Genomic DNA, 17,003 nt, shown 5'->3' on the forward strand with positions numbered 1-17,003 from the left:
AAGTGGGGAAGGGGCAGGATGGCCAAAACGTCCAGGGCTCTGCCGCAGGGTTGGTGGGGGTGGGGGGTGGTAGTACTTAGACATGCAGCCTTGACACCAACTCTCTTGATATAGACCTGCTTTTGTCAGAGTGAAATTGGTAGGTGCAGATTAGAGGCGTATTGAGAGTTCCCTGTGACCTTGGAGGTCAGAGATTTTAAAGGGTTTGGGGGGCAGGGCGTTAGAGTTCCTGGAGGGGATTCTGACTGTAACGGGGGAGTCATGACGGACACCATCCTGAAGTGCACAATCAAGATGTAGGGGCCTATTGCAATCAAGAAGGAGGTACTGGCTCCTTAAATGAGACGGAGAGTCCTAGCCTTGAGTGAGGAAGGAATTTATAGGGTGGGATGAGGTGGGATTCCAGTCAGGATCACGAGATGGCACAGATGGGGTATAGGTTGCCAGTAGAAGTAAGGGGCAGTCTAATGGAGGGAAGTCCAAGTCCTGATCATAAGGAGTCTTGGCACTACCCAGAGCCAGGACGATCGTGATTATGGTCCTTTGCCACGGGCAGGTGAAAACAGTGGTAACGTGGGCTTCTAGGTCGTGATTAGGAGGGGGTTGTAGTCCATGACATGAGTAGTTTCAGCAGGTCGGGATGTGGGGCAACAAGGACACTGTAGCTCGAGTCGACCCTGCAAAAGGGTACCACCAACTCCAGCCCAGTTGCGGCGCCACTTTCGCTCTGCGCAGGCGCAGCACAGGCCTGCCAGACACTACGGTTGGGGGCGGACCCAGGGGAGGGGCCTGGAAGCTCTGCGCTTGCGCTTAAGGGGCGTGGCGGTCGCACCTGCGCGAGTTGGGCGAAGGAGGAGGGGCGAGGTGACGCAGGCGTAATAATAGAGAAGGTGCCAGAAAGATCCAAAACAAGTGGCTGCGGCCGTCGCCTGGGAGTCGTGAGACGCCGGAATTCGGTAAGGCTATAGAGAGGCCTACAAGCGACTAGTGGCGGGTAGACGGGACCACCTGGGTGCTGGGGAGAGGGAGGTACCGCCCTTCCAGGGCAAGAGGGTCGGATTCGGACAGCGCCACCTGTGTGGGGCGAAGGGCGGCTTTGGTCGGTCTCATTGTAGGGGACAGAGGGTCACTTTCGGGCGGTACCACTTAGGCTGACCTGTATGGCCGATCGGACAGTACCTCTGGACGGAGCCAAGGAGCATGTCCGGACAGTATTGCTCACAAAGGGCGATTGGCGGGGTGCCCCGCGTCGGGCCCCCAGGCTTGTTCGGACCGAGTCACTTGCTGTGTTGGGAGGCTTGTTCGGAACATACCACCTAGGGAGGGGCCCTCGGGTCTGGCCAGTCCGAGTGGTAGGAGGATGAGCGGGGTCTGGAGTCTGGACCTGTTACTAGGGGACCTCGGGCGATACCATTCTCTTGTGGCAGAGAGGGGAGGCTCCAAGGGCTGGGACTGAGGGTGGCCCTGCCCGGCTGGACGCGGCTGGGGACACGCACTGGCAGGGGTTGAGGTCTGGGTCCCCGCGTCGCTGACCGCTGCCTCCTGCTCGCTGTGTGGGTTCTAGGCCCTGGTTCTGAGCTTGTTCTGCCCCGCTCCCCCGGGTATGGCGCTGACCGGGTCGACCCCGGCCCCGAGCTGGGAGGAGGATGAGTGTCTGGACTACTACGGGATGCTATCGCTTCACCGTATGTTCGAGGTGGTGGGCGGGCAGCTGACCGAGTGCGAGCTGGAGCTGCTAGCCTTCCTGCTGGACGAGGTCCCGGGTGCCCCCGGCGGCCTGGCCCGCGCCCGCAGTGGCCTGGAGCTGCTGCTGGAGCTGGAGCGCCGCGGGCAGTGCGACGAGAGCAACCTGAGGCTGCTGGGGCAACTCCTGCGCCTACTGTCCCGCCACGACTTGCTGCCGCACCTGGCGCGCAAGCGGCGTCGGCCAGGTATGGTGGAATGGGAGGGCGACCGACTTCCGCTGGGGAGAGGGCCTTGCTTTCGGGGGCCTCCCCAGTGCCTGATACGAAGAGAGCCATATCAGACAGTATGTGTCTCATCGCACTTTTCCTCCTCCCAGGGTATCAATGAGAAACACGAGAGGGAGGAGGCATGGCTTTGGGAGGGGTGAGCTTGTGAAATTTGGCCACGTCAGTAGTGATGTTTGTGGCCACTGTTTACGGAGGGCTTACTTCATGCCGGGCATAGCAGTAAGTCCTTCTTCATGTGTACTATCACCTTATGACTCCCCACCCCCACCCCAGTAATCCTAAGTGGAAGTCCCGTCAGTGTCCCCACTGTACAGGGAAAGCACAGTAGGTTCAGAGAAGTTAAGCAGCTTGCCCACATATAACAGTTGAATCCTGTGTGTCTCTGGGAAATAGGGAACAGGAGGTACAGCTTGATGAGACTGACAAAATGTTTGATCCCTGAGGTTTTCATTTAGTGGGGGTATCATACTATAGAGGGCTTCCCTAGTGGCTCTGTGATAAAGTATCCGCCTGCCAATGCAGGAGACACGGGTTCAATCCCTGGGTCAGGAATATCCTCTGAAGAAGGAAATGGCAACCCACTCCAGTATTCTTGCCTGGGGAATCCCATGGACAGAGAAGCCTGGAGGGCCACAGTCCATGGGGTCGCACAAGAGTTGGAGGTGAGCAGCTACTAAACGATATCAGACTATGAGACAGATGAATGACTTATTATTACTGTTATTTTAGTCTATGAAGATAATTTTATTTGAATGATTTACTTTTAGATGTGGTTATGGAAAGACTGAAGCAGAAGAGTGGAGCAGAGAGAGTAGGAACTGTGGAGTGTTTCAGAGTGAAACGCCGCCCCCTTAAGTTTTTATAACCAGTTAAGTCCTTTCCGAGAAGGTGACGTTTGAACTGAGGCTGCTGTACTGCCCGAGTGTCTAGATCTCAAGAGGAAAACATTCTAGGAATAGGGAAAGACAGACTGTCTAGTCCTGAGGTGGGACTGAGTTTGGCACTATCTGAGGCCAATGTGGCAGGAGCAGAGATGGAAATAAGGGCAGAGAGTAGTTGAGAAGCCGTGTAACACAGGAGCTTGCAGATAACACAGCTGGAATTCAGATCCTGCTAGTTTGTCTCCAGAGTTAATGCCCTTAACCCTTGTAAGGGAAGGACTCCTAGAGCAGTCCCGAGCAGGTGAGGAGCCCCTTGTGTGCTGAGGCTGTGAGCTGTTGAGCCCTTGGCTGGGTTACTGGAGGTGCTGTGGCTAGTTTGGGGAGGGCGTTTGTGAACTTCCCTGTCTAGGGTTTGGATAACCAGGAGAAGGGTAACCTTAAGGCAGAACTGACAGCATTTTGGGAAAAATGTGTCTGGAGGTCAGGCTCTGGAAGAGAAGATTTGGGGAGCTTGCAGGGGCCTGCCTACTCCTTAGGGCCTCAGGGAGACCCAGGGGTGGTTGGGAGCGCGTAGGCAGCGTTGCCTGAATCCTGACCATAACTCAGCTTACAGAATAGCTCTGACAGTTGGTGCTGCTATAGACATGGATTGGGTGGCCCCAGGAGGTGATGAGTCTGCTATCCTGGGAGGCACGGAGCAGTTACTGGGCTGGAGGTGTTTGAGGAGGAGTGACTGTCTGGGCTTTGACCTCTGGGGAACTCAGGCACCCTGTGGGGCAGGCTTTCATCTTTGGGGGGAGGGGTGAGAATTGGAGGCTGGGCCTGGGAGAGGCTGGAGGTTTCAAATACTTTTTTCCATCCCCTGCCCCATCCCTAGTGTCTCCAGAGCGCTACAGCTATGGCTTGTCCAGTTCTTCACGGAGGATGGAGGGCAGCTGCCGTCGCCGTCGCCAGTCAAGCAGTTCTTCAAATGCTGAGCAGGGTCAGTGGGAGACAGGTGCGTGTCCCTCACTGGCCCTTCTGAACCCTCATGAACCTACCTTATCCTGACCCATCAAGAAAGGAGCCTGAGGGGTGATTTTGCCTGTTTCTCTTTTAAATGTATATATTCATTTTATTTTTGGCTGTGCTTGGTCTTCATTGCTGTACTCGGGCCTTCTCTAGTTGTGGCAAGTGCAGACTGCTCTAATTGGGGTGTGCAGGCTTCTCACTGCAGTGGTTTCTTGTTGCAGAGCATGGACTCTAGGGTGCACGGGCTTCAGTAGTTGCGCAGATGGTCTCCGTAGTTGCAGCTTGTGGGCTCTAGAGCACAGTCTCAATAGTTGTGGTGCATGGGCTCAGTTGCCTCAAGGCCCATGGGATCGTCCCAGATCAGGGGTCGAAGCAGTGTCCCCTGCATTGTCAGGTGGATTGCTTGCCACCGGACCAACAGGGAAGTCCCAATTCTGTCTCATTTTCCTTTGTGTTTGTGTGTGGGTTTGTGTGTTTATTGCTGCAAAGACCTGGGTCCAAAAGTAACCTGTGCAGTTGTCTCTTACGGTTTTTTGTCGTTTAAATGGCATCACCTTGTAGGTGTTATCCTTCACATGGCTGTATTTATTGGATGTGTTCCTGAGATTTATTCACATTGGGTTTCTAACTGGTTTTGTTACATTGCCATGGCAGTGAATTTATCTATTCTCCTCCCCTCTCCCAAGTTTTTAATCATTCAAATGTAATTTCAAATACACAGAGAAGTTGAAAGATTAGTACAGTGAACTTGTTCATATCTTTCACCTTGATTCAGTAATTTTAATGTTTTGCCAGTTTTGTTTTGTGTGTGTGTGTGTATGTAACTCTGTGGTTTTTTATTGAACTCTTTGAAAGTAAATTATAGGCATCAGGACACTTTACCCCTAAATTAGCAGGCATCTCCTGAGAATCAGGAGATTGTCTGATACCACTTCAAGACCATTATCATACCTGAGAAAGGGCATGAGCACTAATCCTCTGGTATCCTAATGAGCCTGTCTCAGATCTTCTCCATACTGTCTGGACTTTCAGGATCCACTGACAGATGTGTTGTTGTGCACTCAGTTGTTAGTCACCTTAATCTCTACTATAGAACCCCCACCCCCTGCCACCGGGTAGCTTTTTCTTTATTTCCTCATGACATTGACCAGGCCACTTGTTTTTTAGTGTCCTGATTGTTTCTGGATGTGTCTGATAATTTCCTGAGAGTATCTTTTAACTTATACCTCTGTCCTCTGTATTTTGGGAATGGTGTTTAGAGAGTTGGTTAGATTCAGGTTATGTGGATTTGGCCAGGATGTTCCTTGGTTGATGCCGTCAGCTTCACGTTGGAGCACGTGAGGAGACCTGGTTTTCCTTTTGTGAGCGAGCAAGTTTGTTTACCTGGTTATCTGGTATATTTGCCCTTAGTACAGAGGTATTTTTCCCTTCGTGGTTAGTAGATAATCTGTGGGATGACATTTTTACCCATCCTGTTCCCCAGCAGCATCCCCAGTGGGTTTAGCAGCCGTTGGAAATCTTTGCCTGAACCAGTTGTTGTACTGGTGTTCTCACGGTGATGATTTTCTGATTCTCTCCTGTGTCTGTTATCTGGCATTTTCTCAAAAGGAGTTTTAACTTTTCTCTTTGCTTCCATCCATCCCTCCCTCTCTTTTTCAAGTGAGGAGTGTCACCATGGACTCATATATACTTGTGTGTTTAAAGTGTTAGAATCAGTTATTCTTCCTGATGTTCAAATTGGCTAGCTCCTGTGTCTTTTTGGTGTTTCTGCTTCGTTCTTTGAGTGCTTCTTGGTTTGTAGGTAGGACTGCAGGATGTCCTGGGTTCCCTTGTATTTTCCTTCCCCAGCCCTGGAATCAGCTGTTTCCAGAAGCCTGGTTTCTCTTAGAGGCAGTGGTATTTAGAGACCAAGATTCAGGGGCTGAGTAGGTGCATTGTTTCTAGGCTCTTACAGTGAACCAAACTAGAAACTGTGCCTTTAAATACAAATTCATGTTAGTATTTTCAGTTCAAAATTAACATTACAAGGACCTTTTTTTTTTAGTTTGTTTTCCTGACTGCACTGAGCTGGCTTGTGGGGATTTTAGTTCCCTGACTAGGAATTGAACCTGCATCATTGGCAGTGAAATCACAGAGTCCTAACCACTGGACTGCCAGGGAAGTCCTTACAAGGACATTTTTATCTTAGTCTGAAAGTCTTGGTAACATTAAGACATGGACTTATTTGCTTCATTTTACAACAATAATAAAACAATTTCAAACTTAAAAAGTGCTAACCATGTCTATTGAATGAAACATAAGATTTTTTTGTGTGATTTTTGTTTTCAGAGTATATCCTACTAAGAGTTTATGGTCACAATGTTCTTCCTAGTTACTTAAAATCCTTTTCTCCTGTTGTGTGTTACTTATTCTATATATGTGTAGATTCATTTGTTTCTGTTTAATTTTATGCTCTATTTTGCCTCCTTATTTTTTTGAGTATGTCATAAAACAGTTACAGGATTCCAAAGTCAAATCTAAAATATGCAGAAAATATGTTCTTAGAAGTATCATTTCTTTTGTTGTCTCTTTCCCTCCCAGTAGATAATCAATTTCATTTCCCCTATAGACTTATAGTGTTTCATCTTGCAGAAATAGCAAAAAATGTATACATCTTGTTTCCTCTCTTTTTTTATATAGAATGTAGCAAACTGTAGCTACTTGCTTTCTTTCACTCAGCAATCTATTTGGAAACTCCCCTGTGCACTTTTTGTCAGACATTTACATTGTTTTCAGGTTTGCATGGTTAGAAACTATAAACAGAGCTCCAGGCTCCCGCAGCTGTTGTCCTGCCTGTTTCCTGGTGTGAGTAGTCAGGGTTTCTCTAGAGTCACACCTGAGGGTGGAACTGCCAGGTGGGGTGTGCTCACCTGTCCTACATGATGCTTACTTGTCTGTACTCTCCATCTTCTGGCCCAGGAAGCAGAGGGGCTCACCCAGGGTCCCCCAGCCCAGAGTCCAGACTTGAGCGCTTCCTTGGGCTCCCATCTTGATGCTCCACCTGTCATCTGGTCCTCAGCCTACCTCATCTTTCTCTCCTCAGGTTCTCCCCCAACTAAGCGACAGCGGCGGAGTCGGGGCCGTCCCAGTGGTGGTGCCAGACGGCGGCGGAGGGGGGCTACCACCACTCCCCAGCAGCAGCAGGAGCCAGCCCGGCCCACCTCAGAAGGCAAAGTGACCTGTGGTAGGTGTTGGTGTGTGCCTCGGGGAGTGCATGTACAGTGTAGAACTGGAGGCGGGTGAAGCACCCCCCTGTCTGACACCCAGGGGGTGGGCAGCGGCTCGGGCACCTGTTCAGCACAGCAGAATTCTTGCCCTTTCTGTAGCCATCTTGGTGGTCTACCTCCCACCCATAGTTGAAGGATTATGTTGTGTGTAGCCTTCTCCAGGAGGCCTTTCCTGACAATCCCTTACCTTCATTTTCATTTTTTATTGGAAGAGCCAAGCAGAGCCTGAGAGGTTGGGCTTGGCAGGCCTCAGGGCAGATGGGAGTTAGATTTTATACTAGAAGTCAAGTCTTTCCAAGGGAGTTTTTCTTTTAGTGTGGCAGTAAGGTGAACTCTGATTCCATCTAGAAAATCAGTGAATGAGTTAGAATTTGCACAGTGTTTAGAACACTGCTGGACAGGCACATGCTCTGCCAGGTACCTGGGAAATACAGGCAACAAAGGGGAAGCAGGGACCTGAGTGGAGTGGCTTCAAGTCTAACACGGATGGGGCTGAGGTCTGGCCTGGGGTAGTGGCATTGGAGAGGCGAGAAGGAGGTGAACCTATGGAAATAAACCATAGAGCTGACTGGACCTGCAGACTTGTTGGGTTGGGTGGGGTAGGGGACTCCGCTGTGCAGACTCATGAAGACCTTCCCATGAGAAGTTCTCACTGGTTGTGAGGAGAGGACTCACTCTCTCACACTTCCACACGCTGCTCTGGTACCCCTTCTGAGTGGGACAAGGCTCGGTCACAGGGTATCAGCTAGTGAGAGGCTCAGGCTGGACTGGGTGGGGATGGGATCACAAGTGGGAAGATTGAGGGGGAGTGGCAGCACTCTGCATTCCCCAGGAGACCTCAGCCTCCAGTGGGGGCGGGAGGCCTTCCTCCTCACCTGCAGAGCCTCCACCCCTCAGGAGCGCATGCTCTGCCTCCTCTCGGTGCCCAGTTCGGCCCCCCAGGCCCTGGGCACCAAAGCCACCCCGTAGCCGAGGCTGCAGATACCTGTCCTGGGTGCTGTCAGGAGGAGCAGACCAGCAGAACCAGCCGTGACCCCAGAGGGCCCCCACGTGAGGGGGTGGCTGCTTGGTTGTGACTCTTCCCTAGTCAGGTGGTAATTAGGGCCACCCCGTGGCTGGGGGGCCCGGAGAGCCTCTGCCTCCCTGGGGAGCAGGCCAAGCTGAGGCCAGGGAGCGGTCTTGCTGGTGGAGGCTTCAGCGTCTTGACTGAGGGTGGGGAGGTGGTTAACCTGGGTGTGACCGGTTCCTGATGTAGGGGATGAGTGAGCAGGTCTGACTGCTGACTCACCAGGCAGGGTGGGGCCGGCGTGAGGCTCTCCCCTGTAGGGCCCAGGTTTTCTCCCCTGAAAATGGAGATGGCTTAGTCTTGGGGTTGGAAGGAGGCCCTCCAGACCTGAGGAAGGGGGGCCCCCCTCCTCACCTGTGCCACCCGTGGGGTTGGAGCCTCCAGTCAACGGCACTCCGCTGAGGGATAGAACCAAAGTGAACTCCTGAGGGCCCCAGAGTGTGAGGAATGGGCCCTGGGGGATCCTGGACTCAGCCACGGGACCTCTGAGTTTCCTCATCCCTCGTCCACTGTGCTCTGTGCTGAGCGTGCTACTCCAGACCTTGAGTCCTCAAGATGGCCCCTGAGGTAGAGATACCGTCCACCATCATGTGGAGCGGACAGGCTGGGCAAAAGCCTGGGTTTGTTCATTTGGTTGTCACACGCGTTTATAGAGCACTGACTATGTGCTCACATCCCATAGACGGGACGGGAGGCCCTGCCCTCACGGGGCTTGTATTCTGGTGGGAGGAGAAAGCTAAGAGAAGGAAGAGAGAGACTGACGATGTCAGCTGTGGAGAGAAACCAGCAGGGACAGGGCATAGAGAATGATGGGAAATGCAGTTCTAGATGGATTTTCAGGGTAGGGTGGTCTAGGAATGCCTCTCAGAAGACAGGGAGAGAGGCAGGTGGGTGTGGATGGCCGAGGAAGGGTGTTTCAGGTTGAAGAGACAGCGGGAGCTGAGACCTGAGCAGGGACATGTCAGTGGTGGAGCGGAAGCTGGCGAGCCTGGAGCAGGGGGAGTGCGGGGGCGGTAAGGAGGCCAGGGCAGGAGAGTGACCAGGGGCCTGTCCTGCAGAGCCAGTGAGCCTCAGGCCAGGCCTTTGCGTCTTTTAAATGATGGGAAGCAATCGGAGGGCTTGAATGACAGGCTGAGCTTTGCTTCCACTTCCCCCTGCCCCCAGTCTGTTTGCCCATCCCCTCATCTGTTTCTGGATAAGAAACAGAAGCAGACAGACTAGCATTAAGAACCTCGACCCTGGGCTCCCCAGCACCCAGCCTCTGCCACTGTCAGGCCATGGTTTCATTAGCCACGTTGTTTTGGAGTCAGTTCCAGGTGTCCTGTAGTTTCAGGGGTAGGTTTTTCACTGTGTATCTCGAGAAGATATGAATTGAGTTCCCTGGTGGTCCAGTGGTTAGGACTCAGACTTGGCGCTTTCCCTGCAGTGGCCCAGGTTCAATCCCTGGTCAGGAAACTAAGATCCTGCAACCTGCACAGCTCAGCATCTGCCCCCTGCCTTCCCCCCGGCCAAAAAAAAACTCACAAAGGAAAACCCAGTAACTTCTTACTCTTAAATGTCTTCTCAGTGCCTAAATGTTTAATTATTCTAAATATTGGTGCTCTTGAGTCTCTCCTAATCTATCGGATCCACCCTGCCCACGCACCACCACCACCCCCCACCCCCACCCCCTGTCTTGTTCCTCCCCCACCCGCCTTGCATTGTATTTGTTGAAGGTAGTTGTGTGGTTGTGTTTCCCAAAGATTGGATTTTGCCAACTACATTCTGCGATAGGATTGACTGACCATGTACCTCTGTTGTCTGTTTTTCCTAAAAATTGATAGTTGGGCCTGGAGAGGCCTGATCAGATTCTGGTTTGATTTTTTTTTTTTTTTTTAAATTTTGGCTGTGCTGTGCGGCTTGCAGGATCTTAGTTCCCTGACCAGGGATCAAACCCCCCGCCCTCAGTAGTGAACGCGTGGAGCCCTAACCACTGGACCGCCAGGAAAGTCTCTTTTTTTTTCCCAAGTTCACTTCAGTGGCCTGTGTCCCCACAGTTCCTCCCTGTCCATTAGTTCAGGAAAGTTGAAGGACTTCTGCCTATGCCTTGGGGAAGAACCTGGAGCCGGGGTAGGGCGGGCTGTTGTCCAGAGGAGGTGCTGGCATTGGGGGACAGAGTCTGTCCCGGCTGCTCTCCCCTGGGTACCCATCCTGTTGGTCCCCAGCTTTTCCTGTTACTAACTCCTGGAGGGGGGACCTGAGTGAGAGTCGTCTCTGGGCTCCAGCTATATGCAGCACACGGTCTGGCACGCACGGTGGCTTACCTGCTCTCCCGGGGCCTGTGTCCCTCAAATGTTCCCCGATTCCCCACTGGAAAGCCCCTCCCATTCCCTTCTGGGGCCCATTTTGCCCCTGAAGAGAGACTGATGCGGTGTGGGGTAGGGGAGCCAAGCGGGTGCTGGTGCCCAGTTGAGTGCAGGAGGCAGGAGCAGCTCTCTTCTCTAAGAAAACCTGGCCCCGCCCTCCACCCTGGGGGCAGGCAGCGTTTCCTACCTGTGGAGAGGGACCGCAGGCAAAAGCTCCATGTTCCTGGCCCGAGGAAACTATTCAGCTACCCTCTGGCCTTCCCCCAGTGCTCCCTGGCTCTGTTCCTGACCCCCCTGCTTCTTGGTGTCCTGAGGCCACTTCCTTCCTGCTGCTTGCAGAGGGCTCATTACCTGCCAGGCACTGACCTCAGTCTGCCCTTTACCTGCATCCAGCCTTGTCATCCTCACAGTGGCCCCATGAGAACAGGTGCTGGGGTGAGGTGGTTTTATGGAGGAGGCCACCAAGGTGCGGAGATGTGCGGTCAGCTCGGAAGACCCCAGACTTCCCGCCTCCCCAGCCTACCAGGGCGCAGTCAGCCCGGCCCCTCCAGGTGTCCCCTTGTACCCTTTTCCAGCGTGATCCGCCCGTTCTGTCCCCCGGCCTATGAATGCCCCAAGTTCATGCTCTGCCTCTGGGCTTTCACAAACACTGATCTCTCTTCTGGGAAAGCCGCTGTTCTCTTTTCACTGCTTGTTTGCCTCGACCTCCTTGTCCTCCTTCACGTTGCATTTCCAATGTCATTTCCTGGAGAGGTGGTCTCTGATCATTCTGATCTAAATTACAACTCGCACTCTATACTTTTCTCTCCTGACCCTTGGAATGTCTTTTAATTATAGACTTCTGTGTATGGTTGTGTGAGAGGCAGCACACAGTTTAGGGATAGTTGAGAGCTTGGGCTCTGGAGGCAAGCATCTAGGTTGGAATTCCAGCTCTGCCATTTCCTGCCTGTGTGGCCTGGGGCAGGTGACTCACCCTCTCTGCCTGAGTTTCCTCGTCTACAAAAGGGGACAGCAGCACAGCCTCATAAGGTTGCAGGCATCATCAAAAGGGTCAGCAGGTGTGAATGAGTACTTGGTGCAGTAAGTACTGAGTGTCACGTGTGTGCGGTGGGCTTCCCAGGTGGCACAGTGGTAAAGAATCCGCCAGGCAGTGCAGGAGATGCAAGAGATGCGGGTTTGATCCCTGGGTTGGGAAGATCCCTTGGAGTAGAAATGGCAATCTGCTGCAGTATTCTTGCCTGGAAAATTTCATGGACCGAGGAGGCTGGCGGGCTACAGTCCATGGGGTCGTGAAGAGTCAGACATGACTGACCAAAGCACAGCACGCAGAGTGTGACCCGCACAGAGTGCTCCTTGGTTGCGGCTCACAGGTCTTACAGTCCCACTTGTGTCTCCCCAGCGCTCCTGGCACTTAGTAAATGTCTGTTAAATGGAAGAATGAATGGGATGTGCGGGTCCCCCCTGGTCCAGTCCTCCTTCCACCCCAACCGTGCCCGTTGGGCTCTGTGTGAACAGATAGGCTTTCCCACATGTCTAGTAGCCAGCTGTGCTGAGGAGAAATGCCAGCTGGGGGGCGGTTCACCTGGGCGGCTGCAGGCCCCAGGCTGCCGGTGAGCCAGGCCTTGGTGGGTGACGGGCATTCTGGGCAGAGGAGATGGCCAGCTCATTCTGTGAGTAAGGCTTGTGCTGGGAGCACTTCCCTTGTGACTGGAGGGCAGGGTATGGAGGATGGAGCTGGGATTGCAGGAGGAGACAAGGGAGGACATTGGCTCGGGCCCAGGTGAGCAGGCACAGGGCTTAGGCAGGGGCCATGGGGGTAGAGGGGAGTGTCGAAATCACAGTTCCTGTTTTTGGGGTGCCTTCTGTGCCTAGGCTCTGGGTCGAATGCTTCATGCGTTGCCTTATTTGATCCTCATGACCCCGTCGTGCAGCAGGGACCTCTTGTTTGTTTATGTTTTTCAGATGGGGAAACAGGCTCAGAGAGGTGAGGTCACATGCCCAAGGCCCCACAGCTAGAGAGTGGCAGAGCCGGGACTCGCCTCAAGGTCTGTCATTCTCCGCCACCTGGCTCTGTGCCTCTGCTGCTGAGCACCCCCGTGTGGCCTTGGACAGGTGCTGCTCCGCCCACCCCACCCCGCCCCCTGGTCCCCTGCTTCCCAGCTCATGCCTGTTGAGGGCCTGGTCAGATACTCAGAGGCGTCAAGGATGTGGGCCCAGAGATCTTGTCTGATCCTAGGATGGAGGGAGCCAGGCCTGAGTGTCGTGGGAAGTCTTGGGGGTCCAGGCTGGACAGGTTTTCCTAGGCCTCGAGCAGAGAGGGTGAGTTTCCCCTCGAGGCAGAAAGAGGAAGCATTTGGGGTTTGGGGTGGGAGGAGGAAGTGGGTGGTGCTGAGAAGTTGCCTGGGGAAGCGGGGACCTGCCTGCTGCTTTCTGCTCTGCGGCTGACACAGTCTTTGAAAGGTGAAAGGAGTCAGGGGCCTGACACTCCCCTCCCAGAGCTTCAGCAGCCTCATCTGTCAAAGAGGGTGAACGTGCCCCTGCATCCGTGCTGCTGGTGCCTGCCGTTCTGTAGCACCCACTGATGGATGGTCGTCTGAACAACCCTCTCCAGGAGGGACTGTCCTCTGGTTTAGGCAAGACCCTGGGCTCAAGAGAGGTGGTGACTCATTCCAGGTCACATAGCTAGTGCCTGAAGGCTCTTGGGGCGGGATCAGCTCCACTGACCTGAAGCTGCTGTCTGGGCCTGGGAGGGTCCCTGCCCTCTGACCCTCGCACTGTCACGCGCTGCCATTCCCTGCCCGTGGGACCTTGGGCAGGTCACTTCTCCTTGCTTTCATTTGTTGTTCAGTCGCTAAGTCATGTCTGACTCTTTGCGACCCCATGAACTGCAGCAGGCCAGGCTTCCCTGTTCTCACCATTTCCTGGAGTTTACTCAAACTCATGTCCGTGAAGTAAGTGATGCTATCCAACCATCTCATCCTCTGTTATCCCCTTTTCCTCATCTGGCTTCATTTCCTTATCTGTAAATTGGGGGGATACTAGGGCCTGCCTCACAGGGTCCTTTGAAGATTAAATGAGTTCATATGACTCTGCTGCTTGTCATTTCCAGCTTACACCTGATCATCAGGGCAGCCTGTGTTGTGAGTAGGTATCAGTAGTCAGCAGTCAGATTCACAGGTGGGAGTTCAGTCATTCCACTGAACTGAGGGGAAGTGATACGCCTGAGGTCACATTTATAGGGATGGCCTTGGAAGTCCCACGTCCCACCCCCTGCCCAGAGCTGCCACCTCATTTGGGTGGATGTGGGCAGGGTTATAAGTGACAGACACACCTCAGACTGGCTTAAGCAGAAAGGAAATTGATCAGAGCTGAAAATCCAGGTGCTCCATGTACACATGATGAACTCAGGAGTCTTTTCCTGTCTGTCCCTGGCCTTGTATAGGTTTCCTTCTCCCCGCCCCTGGCAGAATAGCCCCCAGCAGGCCTGGGCTCAGAGCCCACCTTCTGGGCAGCCTTTGTGGAACTGAGAGCGCCTGCTTCTGTAGAGCCAGCCCAGTTTGGCCTTGAGTCTCCTGGGCCTGGTGACTGCCTGGTGGGTGGGGGGCTGGGGATATGGTTGGCCCCACATGAATCTCACTGTTTGGGGGCAGAAGAGGGGGACGGCTGGTTACCTAAAAGCCAGTCCATTCATTCATGCGTTGGTTCTGTCACAAATGTGTATTGAGTACCTACTACGTGCCACGGGGCTACCTATACAAGCGAACAAGAAACAAAATTCCCTTCAGGGAGCTCACATTGGGGGCAGATAGGTGATTAGCTTGACAGTGAATGAAAGCTCGGGGTGGGTTAGAAGATGCTAAGTGCCGGGGGAGGAAATGGAGCAGAAATGGAATGGGGTCTGGGAAGTGCAGAGGCCTGGGGGCGGTGGTAGATTGGATGGTCAGAGTAGGATCACTGGGAAGGCGGCGTTTGAACCTGAAGGAAATGAGAGAGTAAGTCCTGCAGACAGTGGGGAGAGACCATCCCTAGCTGGAGGACAGGAGGGCCAGAGCCAGGTGGAATCTGCGGGGTGTTGGGGGGAGGAGCACGGAGGTGGCGAGGCTGGAGTGGGGCACGTGAGGGGAAGCGCAGGGCCACCAGGTCAGGAGGTAGCAGGTCAGACCACAAGAGCAAAGCTGAGTGAGGGTGTCACCCACACTTGGGTGTGGTTACCAGGAGGAGGAAGGATGTGGGGCCGGGGCAGTGCAACTCACGCTGAGGCGCAGTGGGGAGGGGAGGGCGGGTGGCGGTCCCTCCCTGACCAGTCCCTCCTCCTCCACAGACATCCGGCTCAGGGTGCGAGCAGAGTACTGTGAGCACGGGCCAGCCTTGGAGCAGGGCGTGGCCTCGCGGCGGCCCCAGGCACTGGCACGGCAGTTGGACGTGTTTGGGCAGGCCACCGCGGTGCTACGCTCCCGGGACCTGGGCTCCGTGGTGTGCGACATCAAGTTCTCCGAGCTCTCCTACCTGGACGCCTTCTGGGGTGACTACCTGAGCGGTGCCCTGCTGCAGGCCCTGCGGGGCGTGTTCCTGACTGAGGCGCTGCGCGAGGCAGTGGGCCGGGAGGCCGTCCGCCTGCTGGTCAGCGTGGACGAGGCCGACTATGAGGCTGGCCGGCGCCGCCTGCTGCTGATGGAGGAGGAGGGGGGCCGGCGCTCGCCCGAGGCCTCCTGATCCTGGATGCGGCAGGACTGACCCCACCTCCTCGCCTCTGGGCCGCCTCCTCCCTGGAGGACGTCGACCATCTCTGCCCCTAGAGGACTGTCACTCCAGCGGCGCCGAGGACTGCGACAGACACCAGGCCCCTCGCCAGACCCTCCCACAGGATGTGGGCTCTGAGGCCTAAACCACTTCCAGCCGAGTTTCCTTCCCAGCCTCCCCTACCCCCCACTCCACCCTGAGGTGTGTTCCTTCAGCTTCAGGAGGCCAGGGGCTCAGGCATGCAGATCTGAAAGGAAGGGAGGCATAACCCCTCTCACCAAAGGCCCCTTGCACATTTTCTCCCAACCCTGGGCTGTGTGTGTGCACCCACACTACCCTCTCTGAAACCACCCCGGGGCGCCTGCCCTGGCCTGCTCCACTTACTTCTTTGGCCTTCGGGCTTCTCTCTCAGGATCTCTGATTATACAGTCCCTTAGCCCTGAGCTTCAGTCACACCAGTGGGCACTGGAGCTGGGGTACACCTGGGGCCTGCTCACCTTGCCCACACATCTCTACAGCTAGCTGGGGCTCCACCCACGAACCTGGCCTCCACTTTCTCCTGCTTCCTGAAGCTGGACACAGACTTGCACACAGATCTATGCCCAGGGTGTCAGGTGTGTGTCGCAGCCACATCAGACCAAATGTGTTATTTCCTAGGAGGCCAGGGCAAGGATCCAGCTTCCTTCTCAGAAAAGGGGGAGGCAAAGGCTTGGGGCTATTGGCCAAGGCCTTGTACCAATGGCACCAATAAAACTGCCCTGGCTGGGGCACAGGTGGGCAGCAGGGCTGTATTCTTTCTTCATGGGCTGGAGGAAGGAGCTGGCGAGAGCCAGGGCCAGGCATCAGTTCCAGAGTTCCTGGCCTGGTGTCGGGCTGGAGGGTGGGCAGGATGCTGGACGATCATGTGCTGGCTGCTGCCCCAGGCTTGCCCTCCTCCGCTTGGCTTCAGTTTCATCTATCGAAGGAGGAGATACTGCCTTGGAATCACAAAGGCTCTCCCAGGCTTACTCACACATGCTTTGCTCCTGTGTATTCTGGGGAGTGCTGGCATTTTTAACCCTCAGTGAGGTGGGCCAGCTTCTTATCTCCCAAGGCCAACAGAGTTCCAAGGGTTTGGAAACCAAAGGGCTCAGCAGCCAGTTCTCTGCCTAGAAAGCATCTCCAAGTGGCTCTCCACCCCTCACAACTTCTAGGCAGTTATCTTAAAACCTGGATCTCTGTTCCTCCTCCTGAGGGCAAGCATTTCTTCCTGGTATCCTGTGGCTACAGCTGAAGTTGTAGTTTCTTACTCTTTACCCACTCCTTGTTTAAGACTGTAGGAACTCAAGTTTCTTACACAATATCCAGGGTTTTACTTCCTGAGGGAGAAGGGGCCCAGGGCTGGGGATGGGGTGGGCAAGCGTTCCCAACTGCTGGCTTTTCTTGGGGGAAAGGATGTGCTTCCCATACCTGAGAGTCCCTTGGACTGCGGGGAGATCAAGTCCTAAAGGAAATCGGTCCTGAATATTTATTGGAAGGACTGATGCTGAAGCTCCAATACTTTGGCCACCTGATGCAAAGAACTGACTCATTAGAAAAGATCCTAATGCTGGGAAAGGTTCAAGGCAGGAGGAGAAGGGGATGGCAGAGGATGAGATGGTTGGATGGCATCACCAACTGGATGGACAGGAGTCTGAGCAAGCTCTGGGAGTTAGTGAAGGACAGGGAAGCCTGGCGTGCTG

At 54.2% G+C, this 17,003-nt stretch overlaps 1 protein-coding gene across 5 annotated transcripts; it reads left to right on the top strand.

Annotated features, from left to right (window-relative positions):
• The first annotated feature begins 871 nt into the window (after positions 1 to 871).
• On the top strand, positions 872 to 16,062 carry DEDD2 (death effector domain containing 2). Of its 5 annotated transcripts, XR_015146118.1 has the most exons (6): positions 872 to 956; positions 1,565 to 1,931; positions 3,732 to 3,851; positions 6,948 to 7,088; positions 12,505 to 12,587; positions 14,864 to 16,062. XR_015146118.1 is itself a non-coding variant. In XM_086352752.1 (5 exons), the coding sequence occupies exons 2-5, from the start codon at positions 1,604 to 1,606 to the stop codon at positions 15,253 to 15,255; spliced, it is 981 nt and encodes a 326-aa protein (XP_086208878.1). In that variant the 5' UTR covers positions 872 to 956; positions 1,565 to 1,603; the 3' UTR covers positions 15,256 to 16,062. The 5 variants fall into 5 exon arrangements, 4 of the variants coding, with proteins under 4 accessions (XP_086208878.1, XP_086208879.1, XP_086208880.1 ...); XM_086352752.1 differs by lacking the exon at positions 12,505 to 12,587; XM_086352753.1 differs by lacking the exon at positions 14,864 to 16,062 and having other exon boundaries at positions 12,505 to 13,629.
• The last annotated feature ends 941 nt before the right edge of the window (positions 16,063 to 17,003 follow it).

This window comes from Bos grunniens, chromosome 18 (assembly GCF_055505025.1).
Source record: "Bos grunniens cultivar Pamir isolate PY7600 chromosome 18, Bosgru_T2T1.0, whole genome shotgun sequence".
Taxonomy (NCBI): Eukaryota; Metazoa; Chordata; class Mammalia; order Artiodactyla; family Bovidae; genus Bos; species Bos grunniens.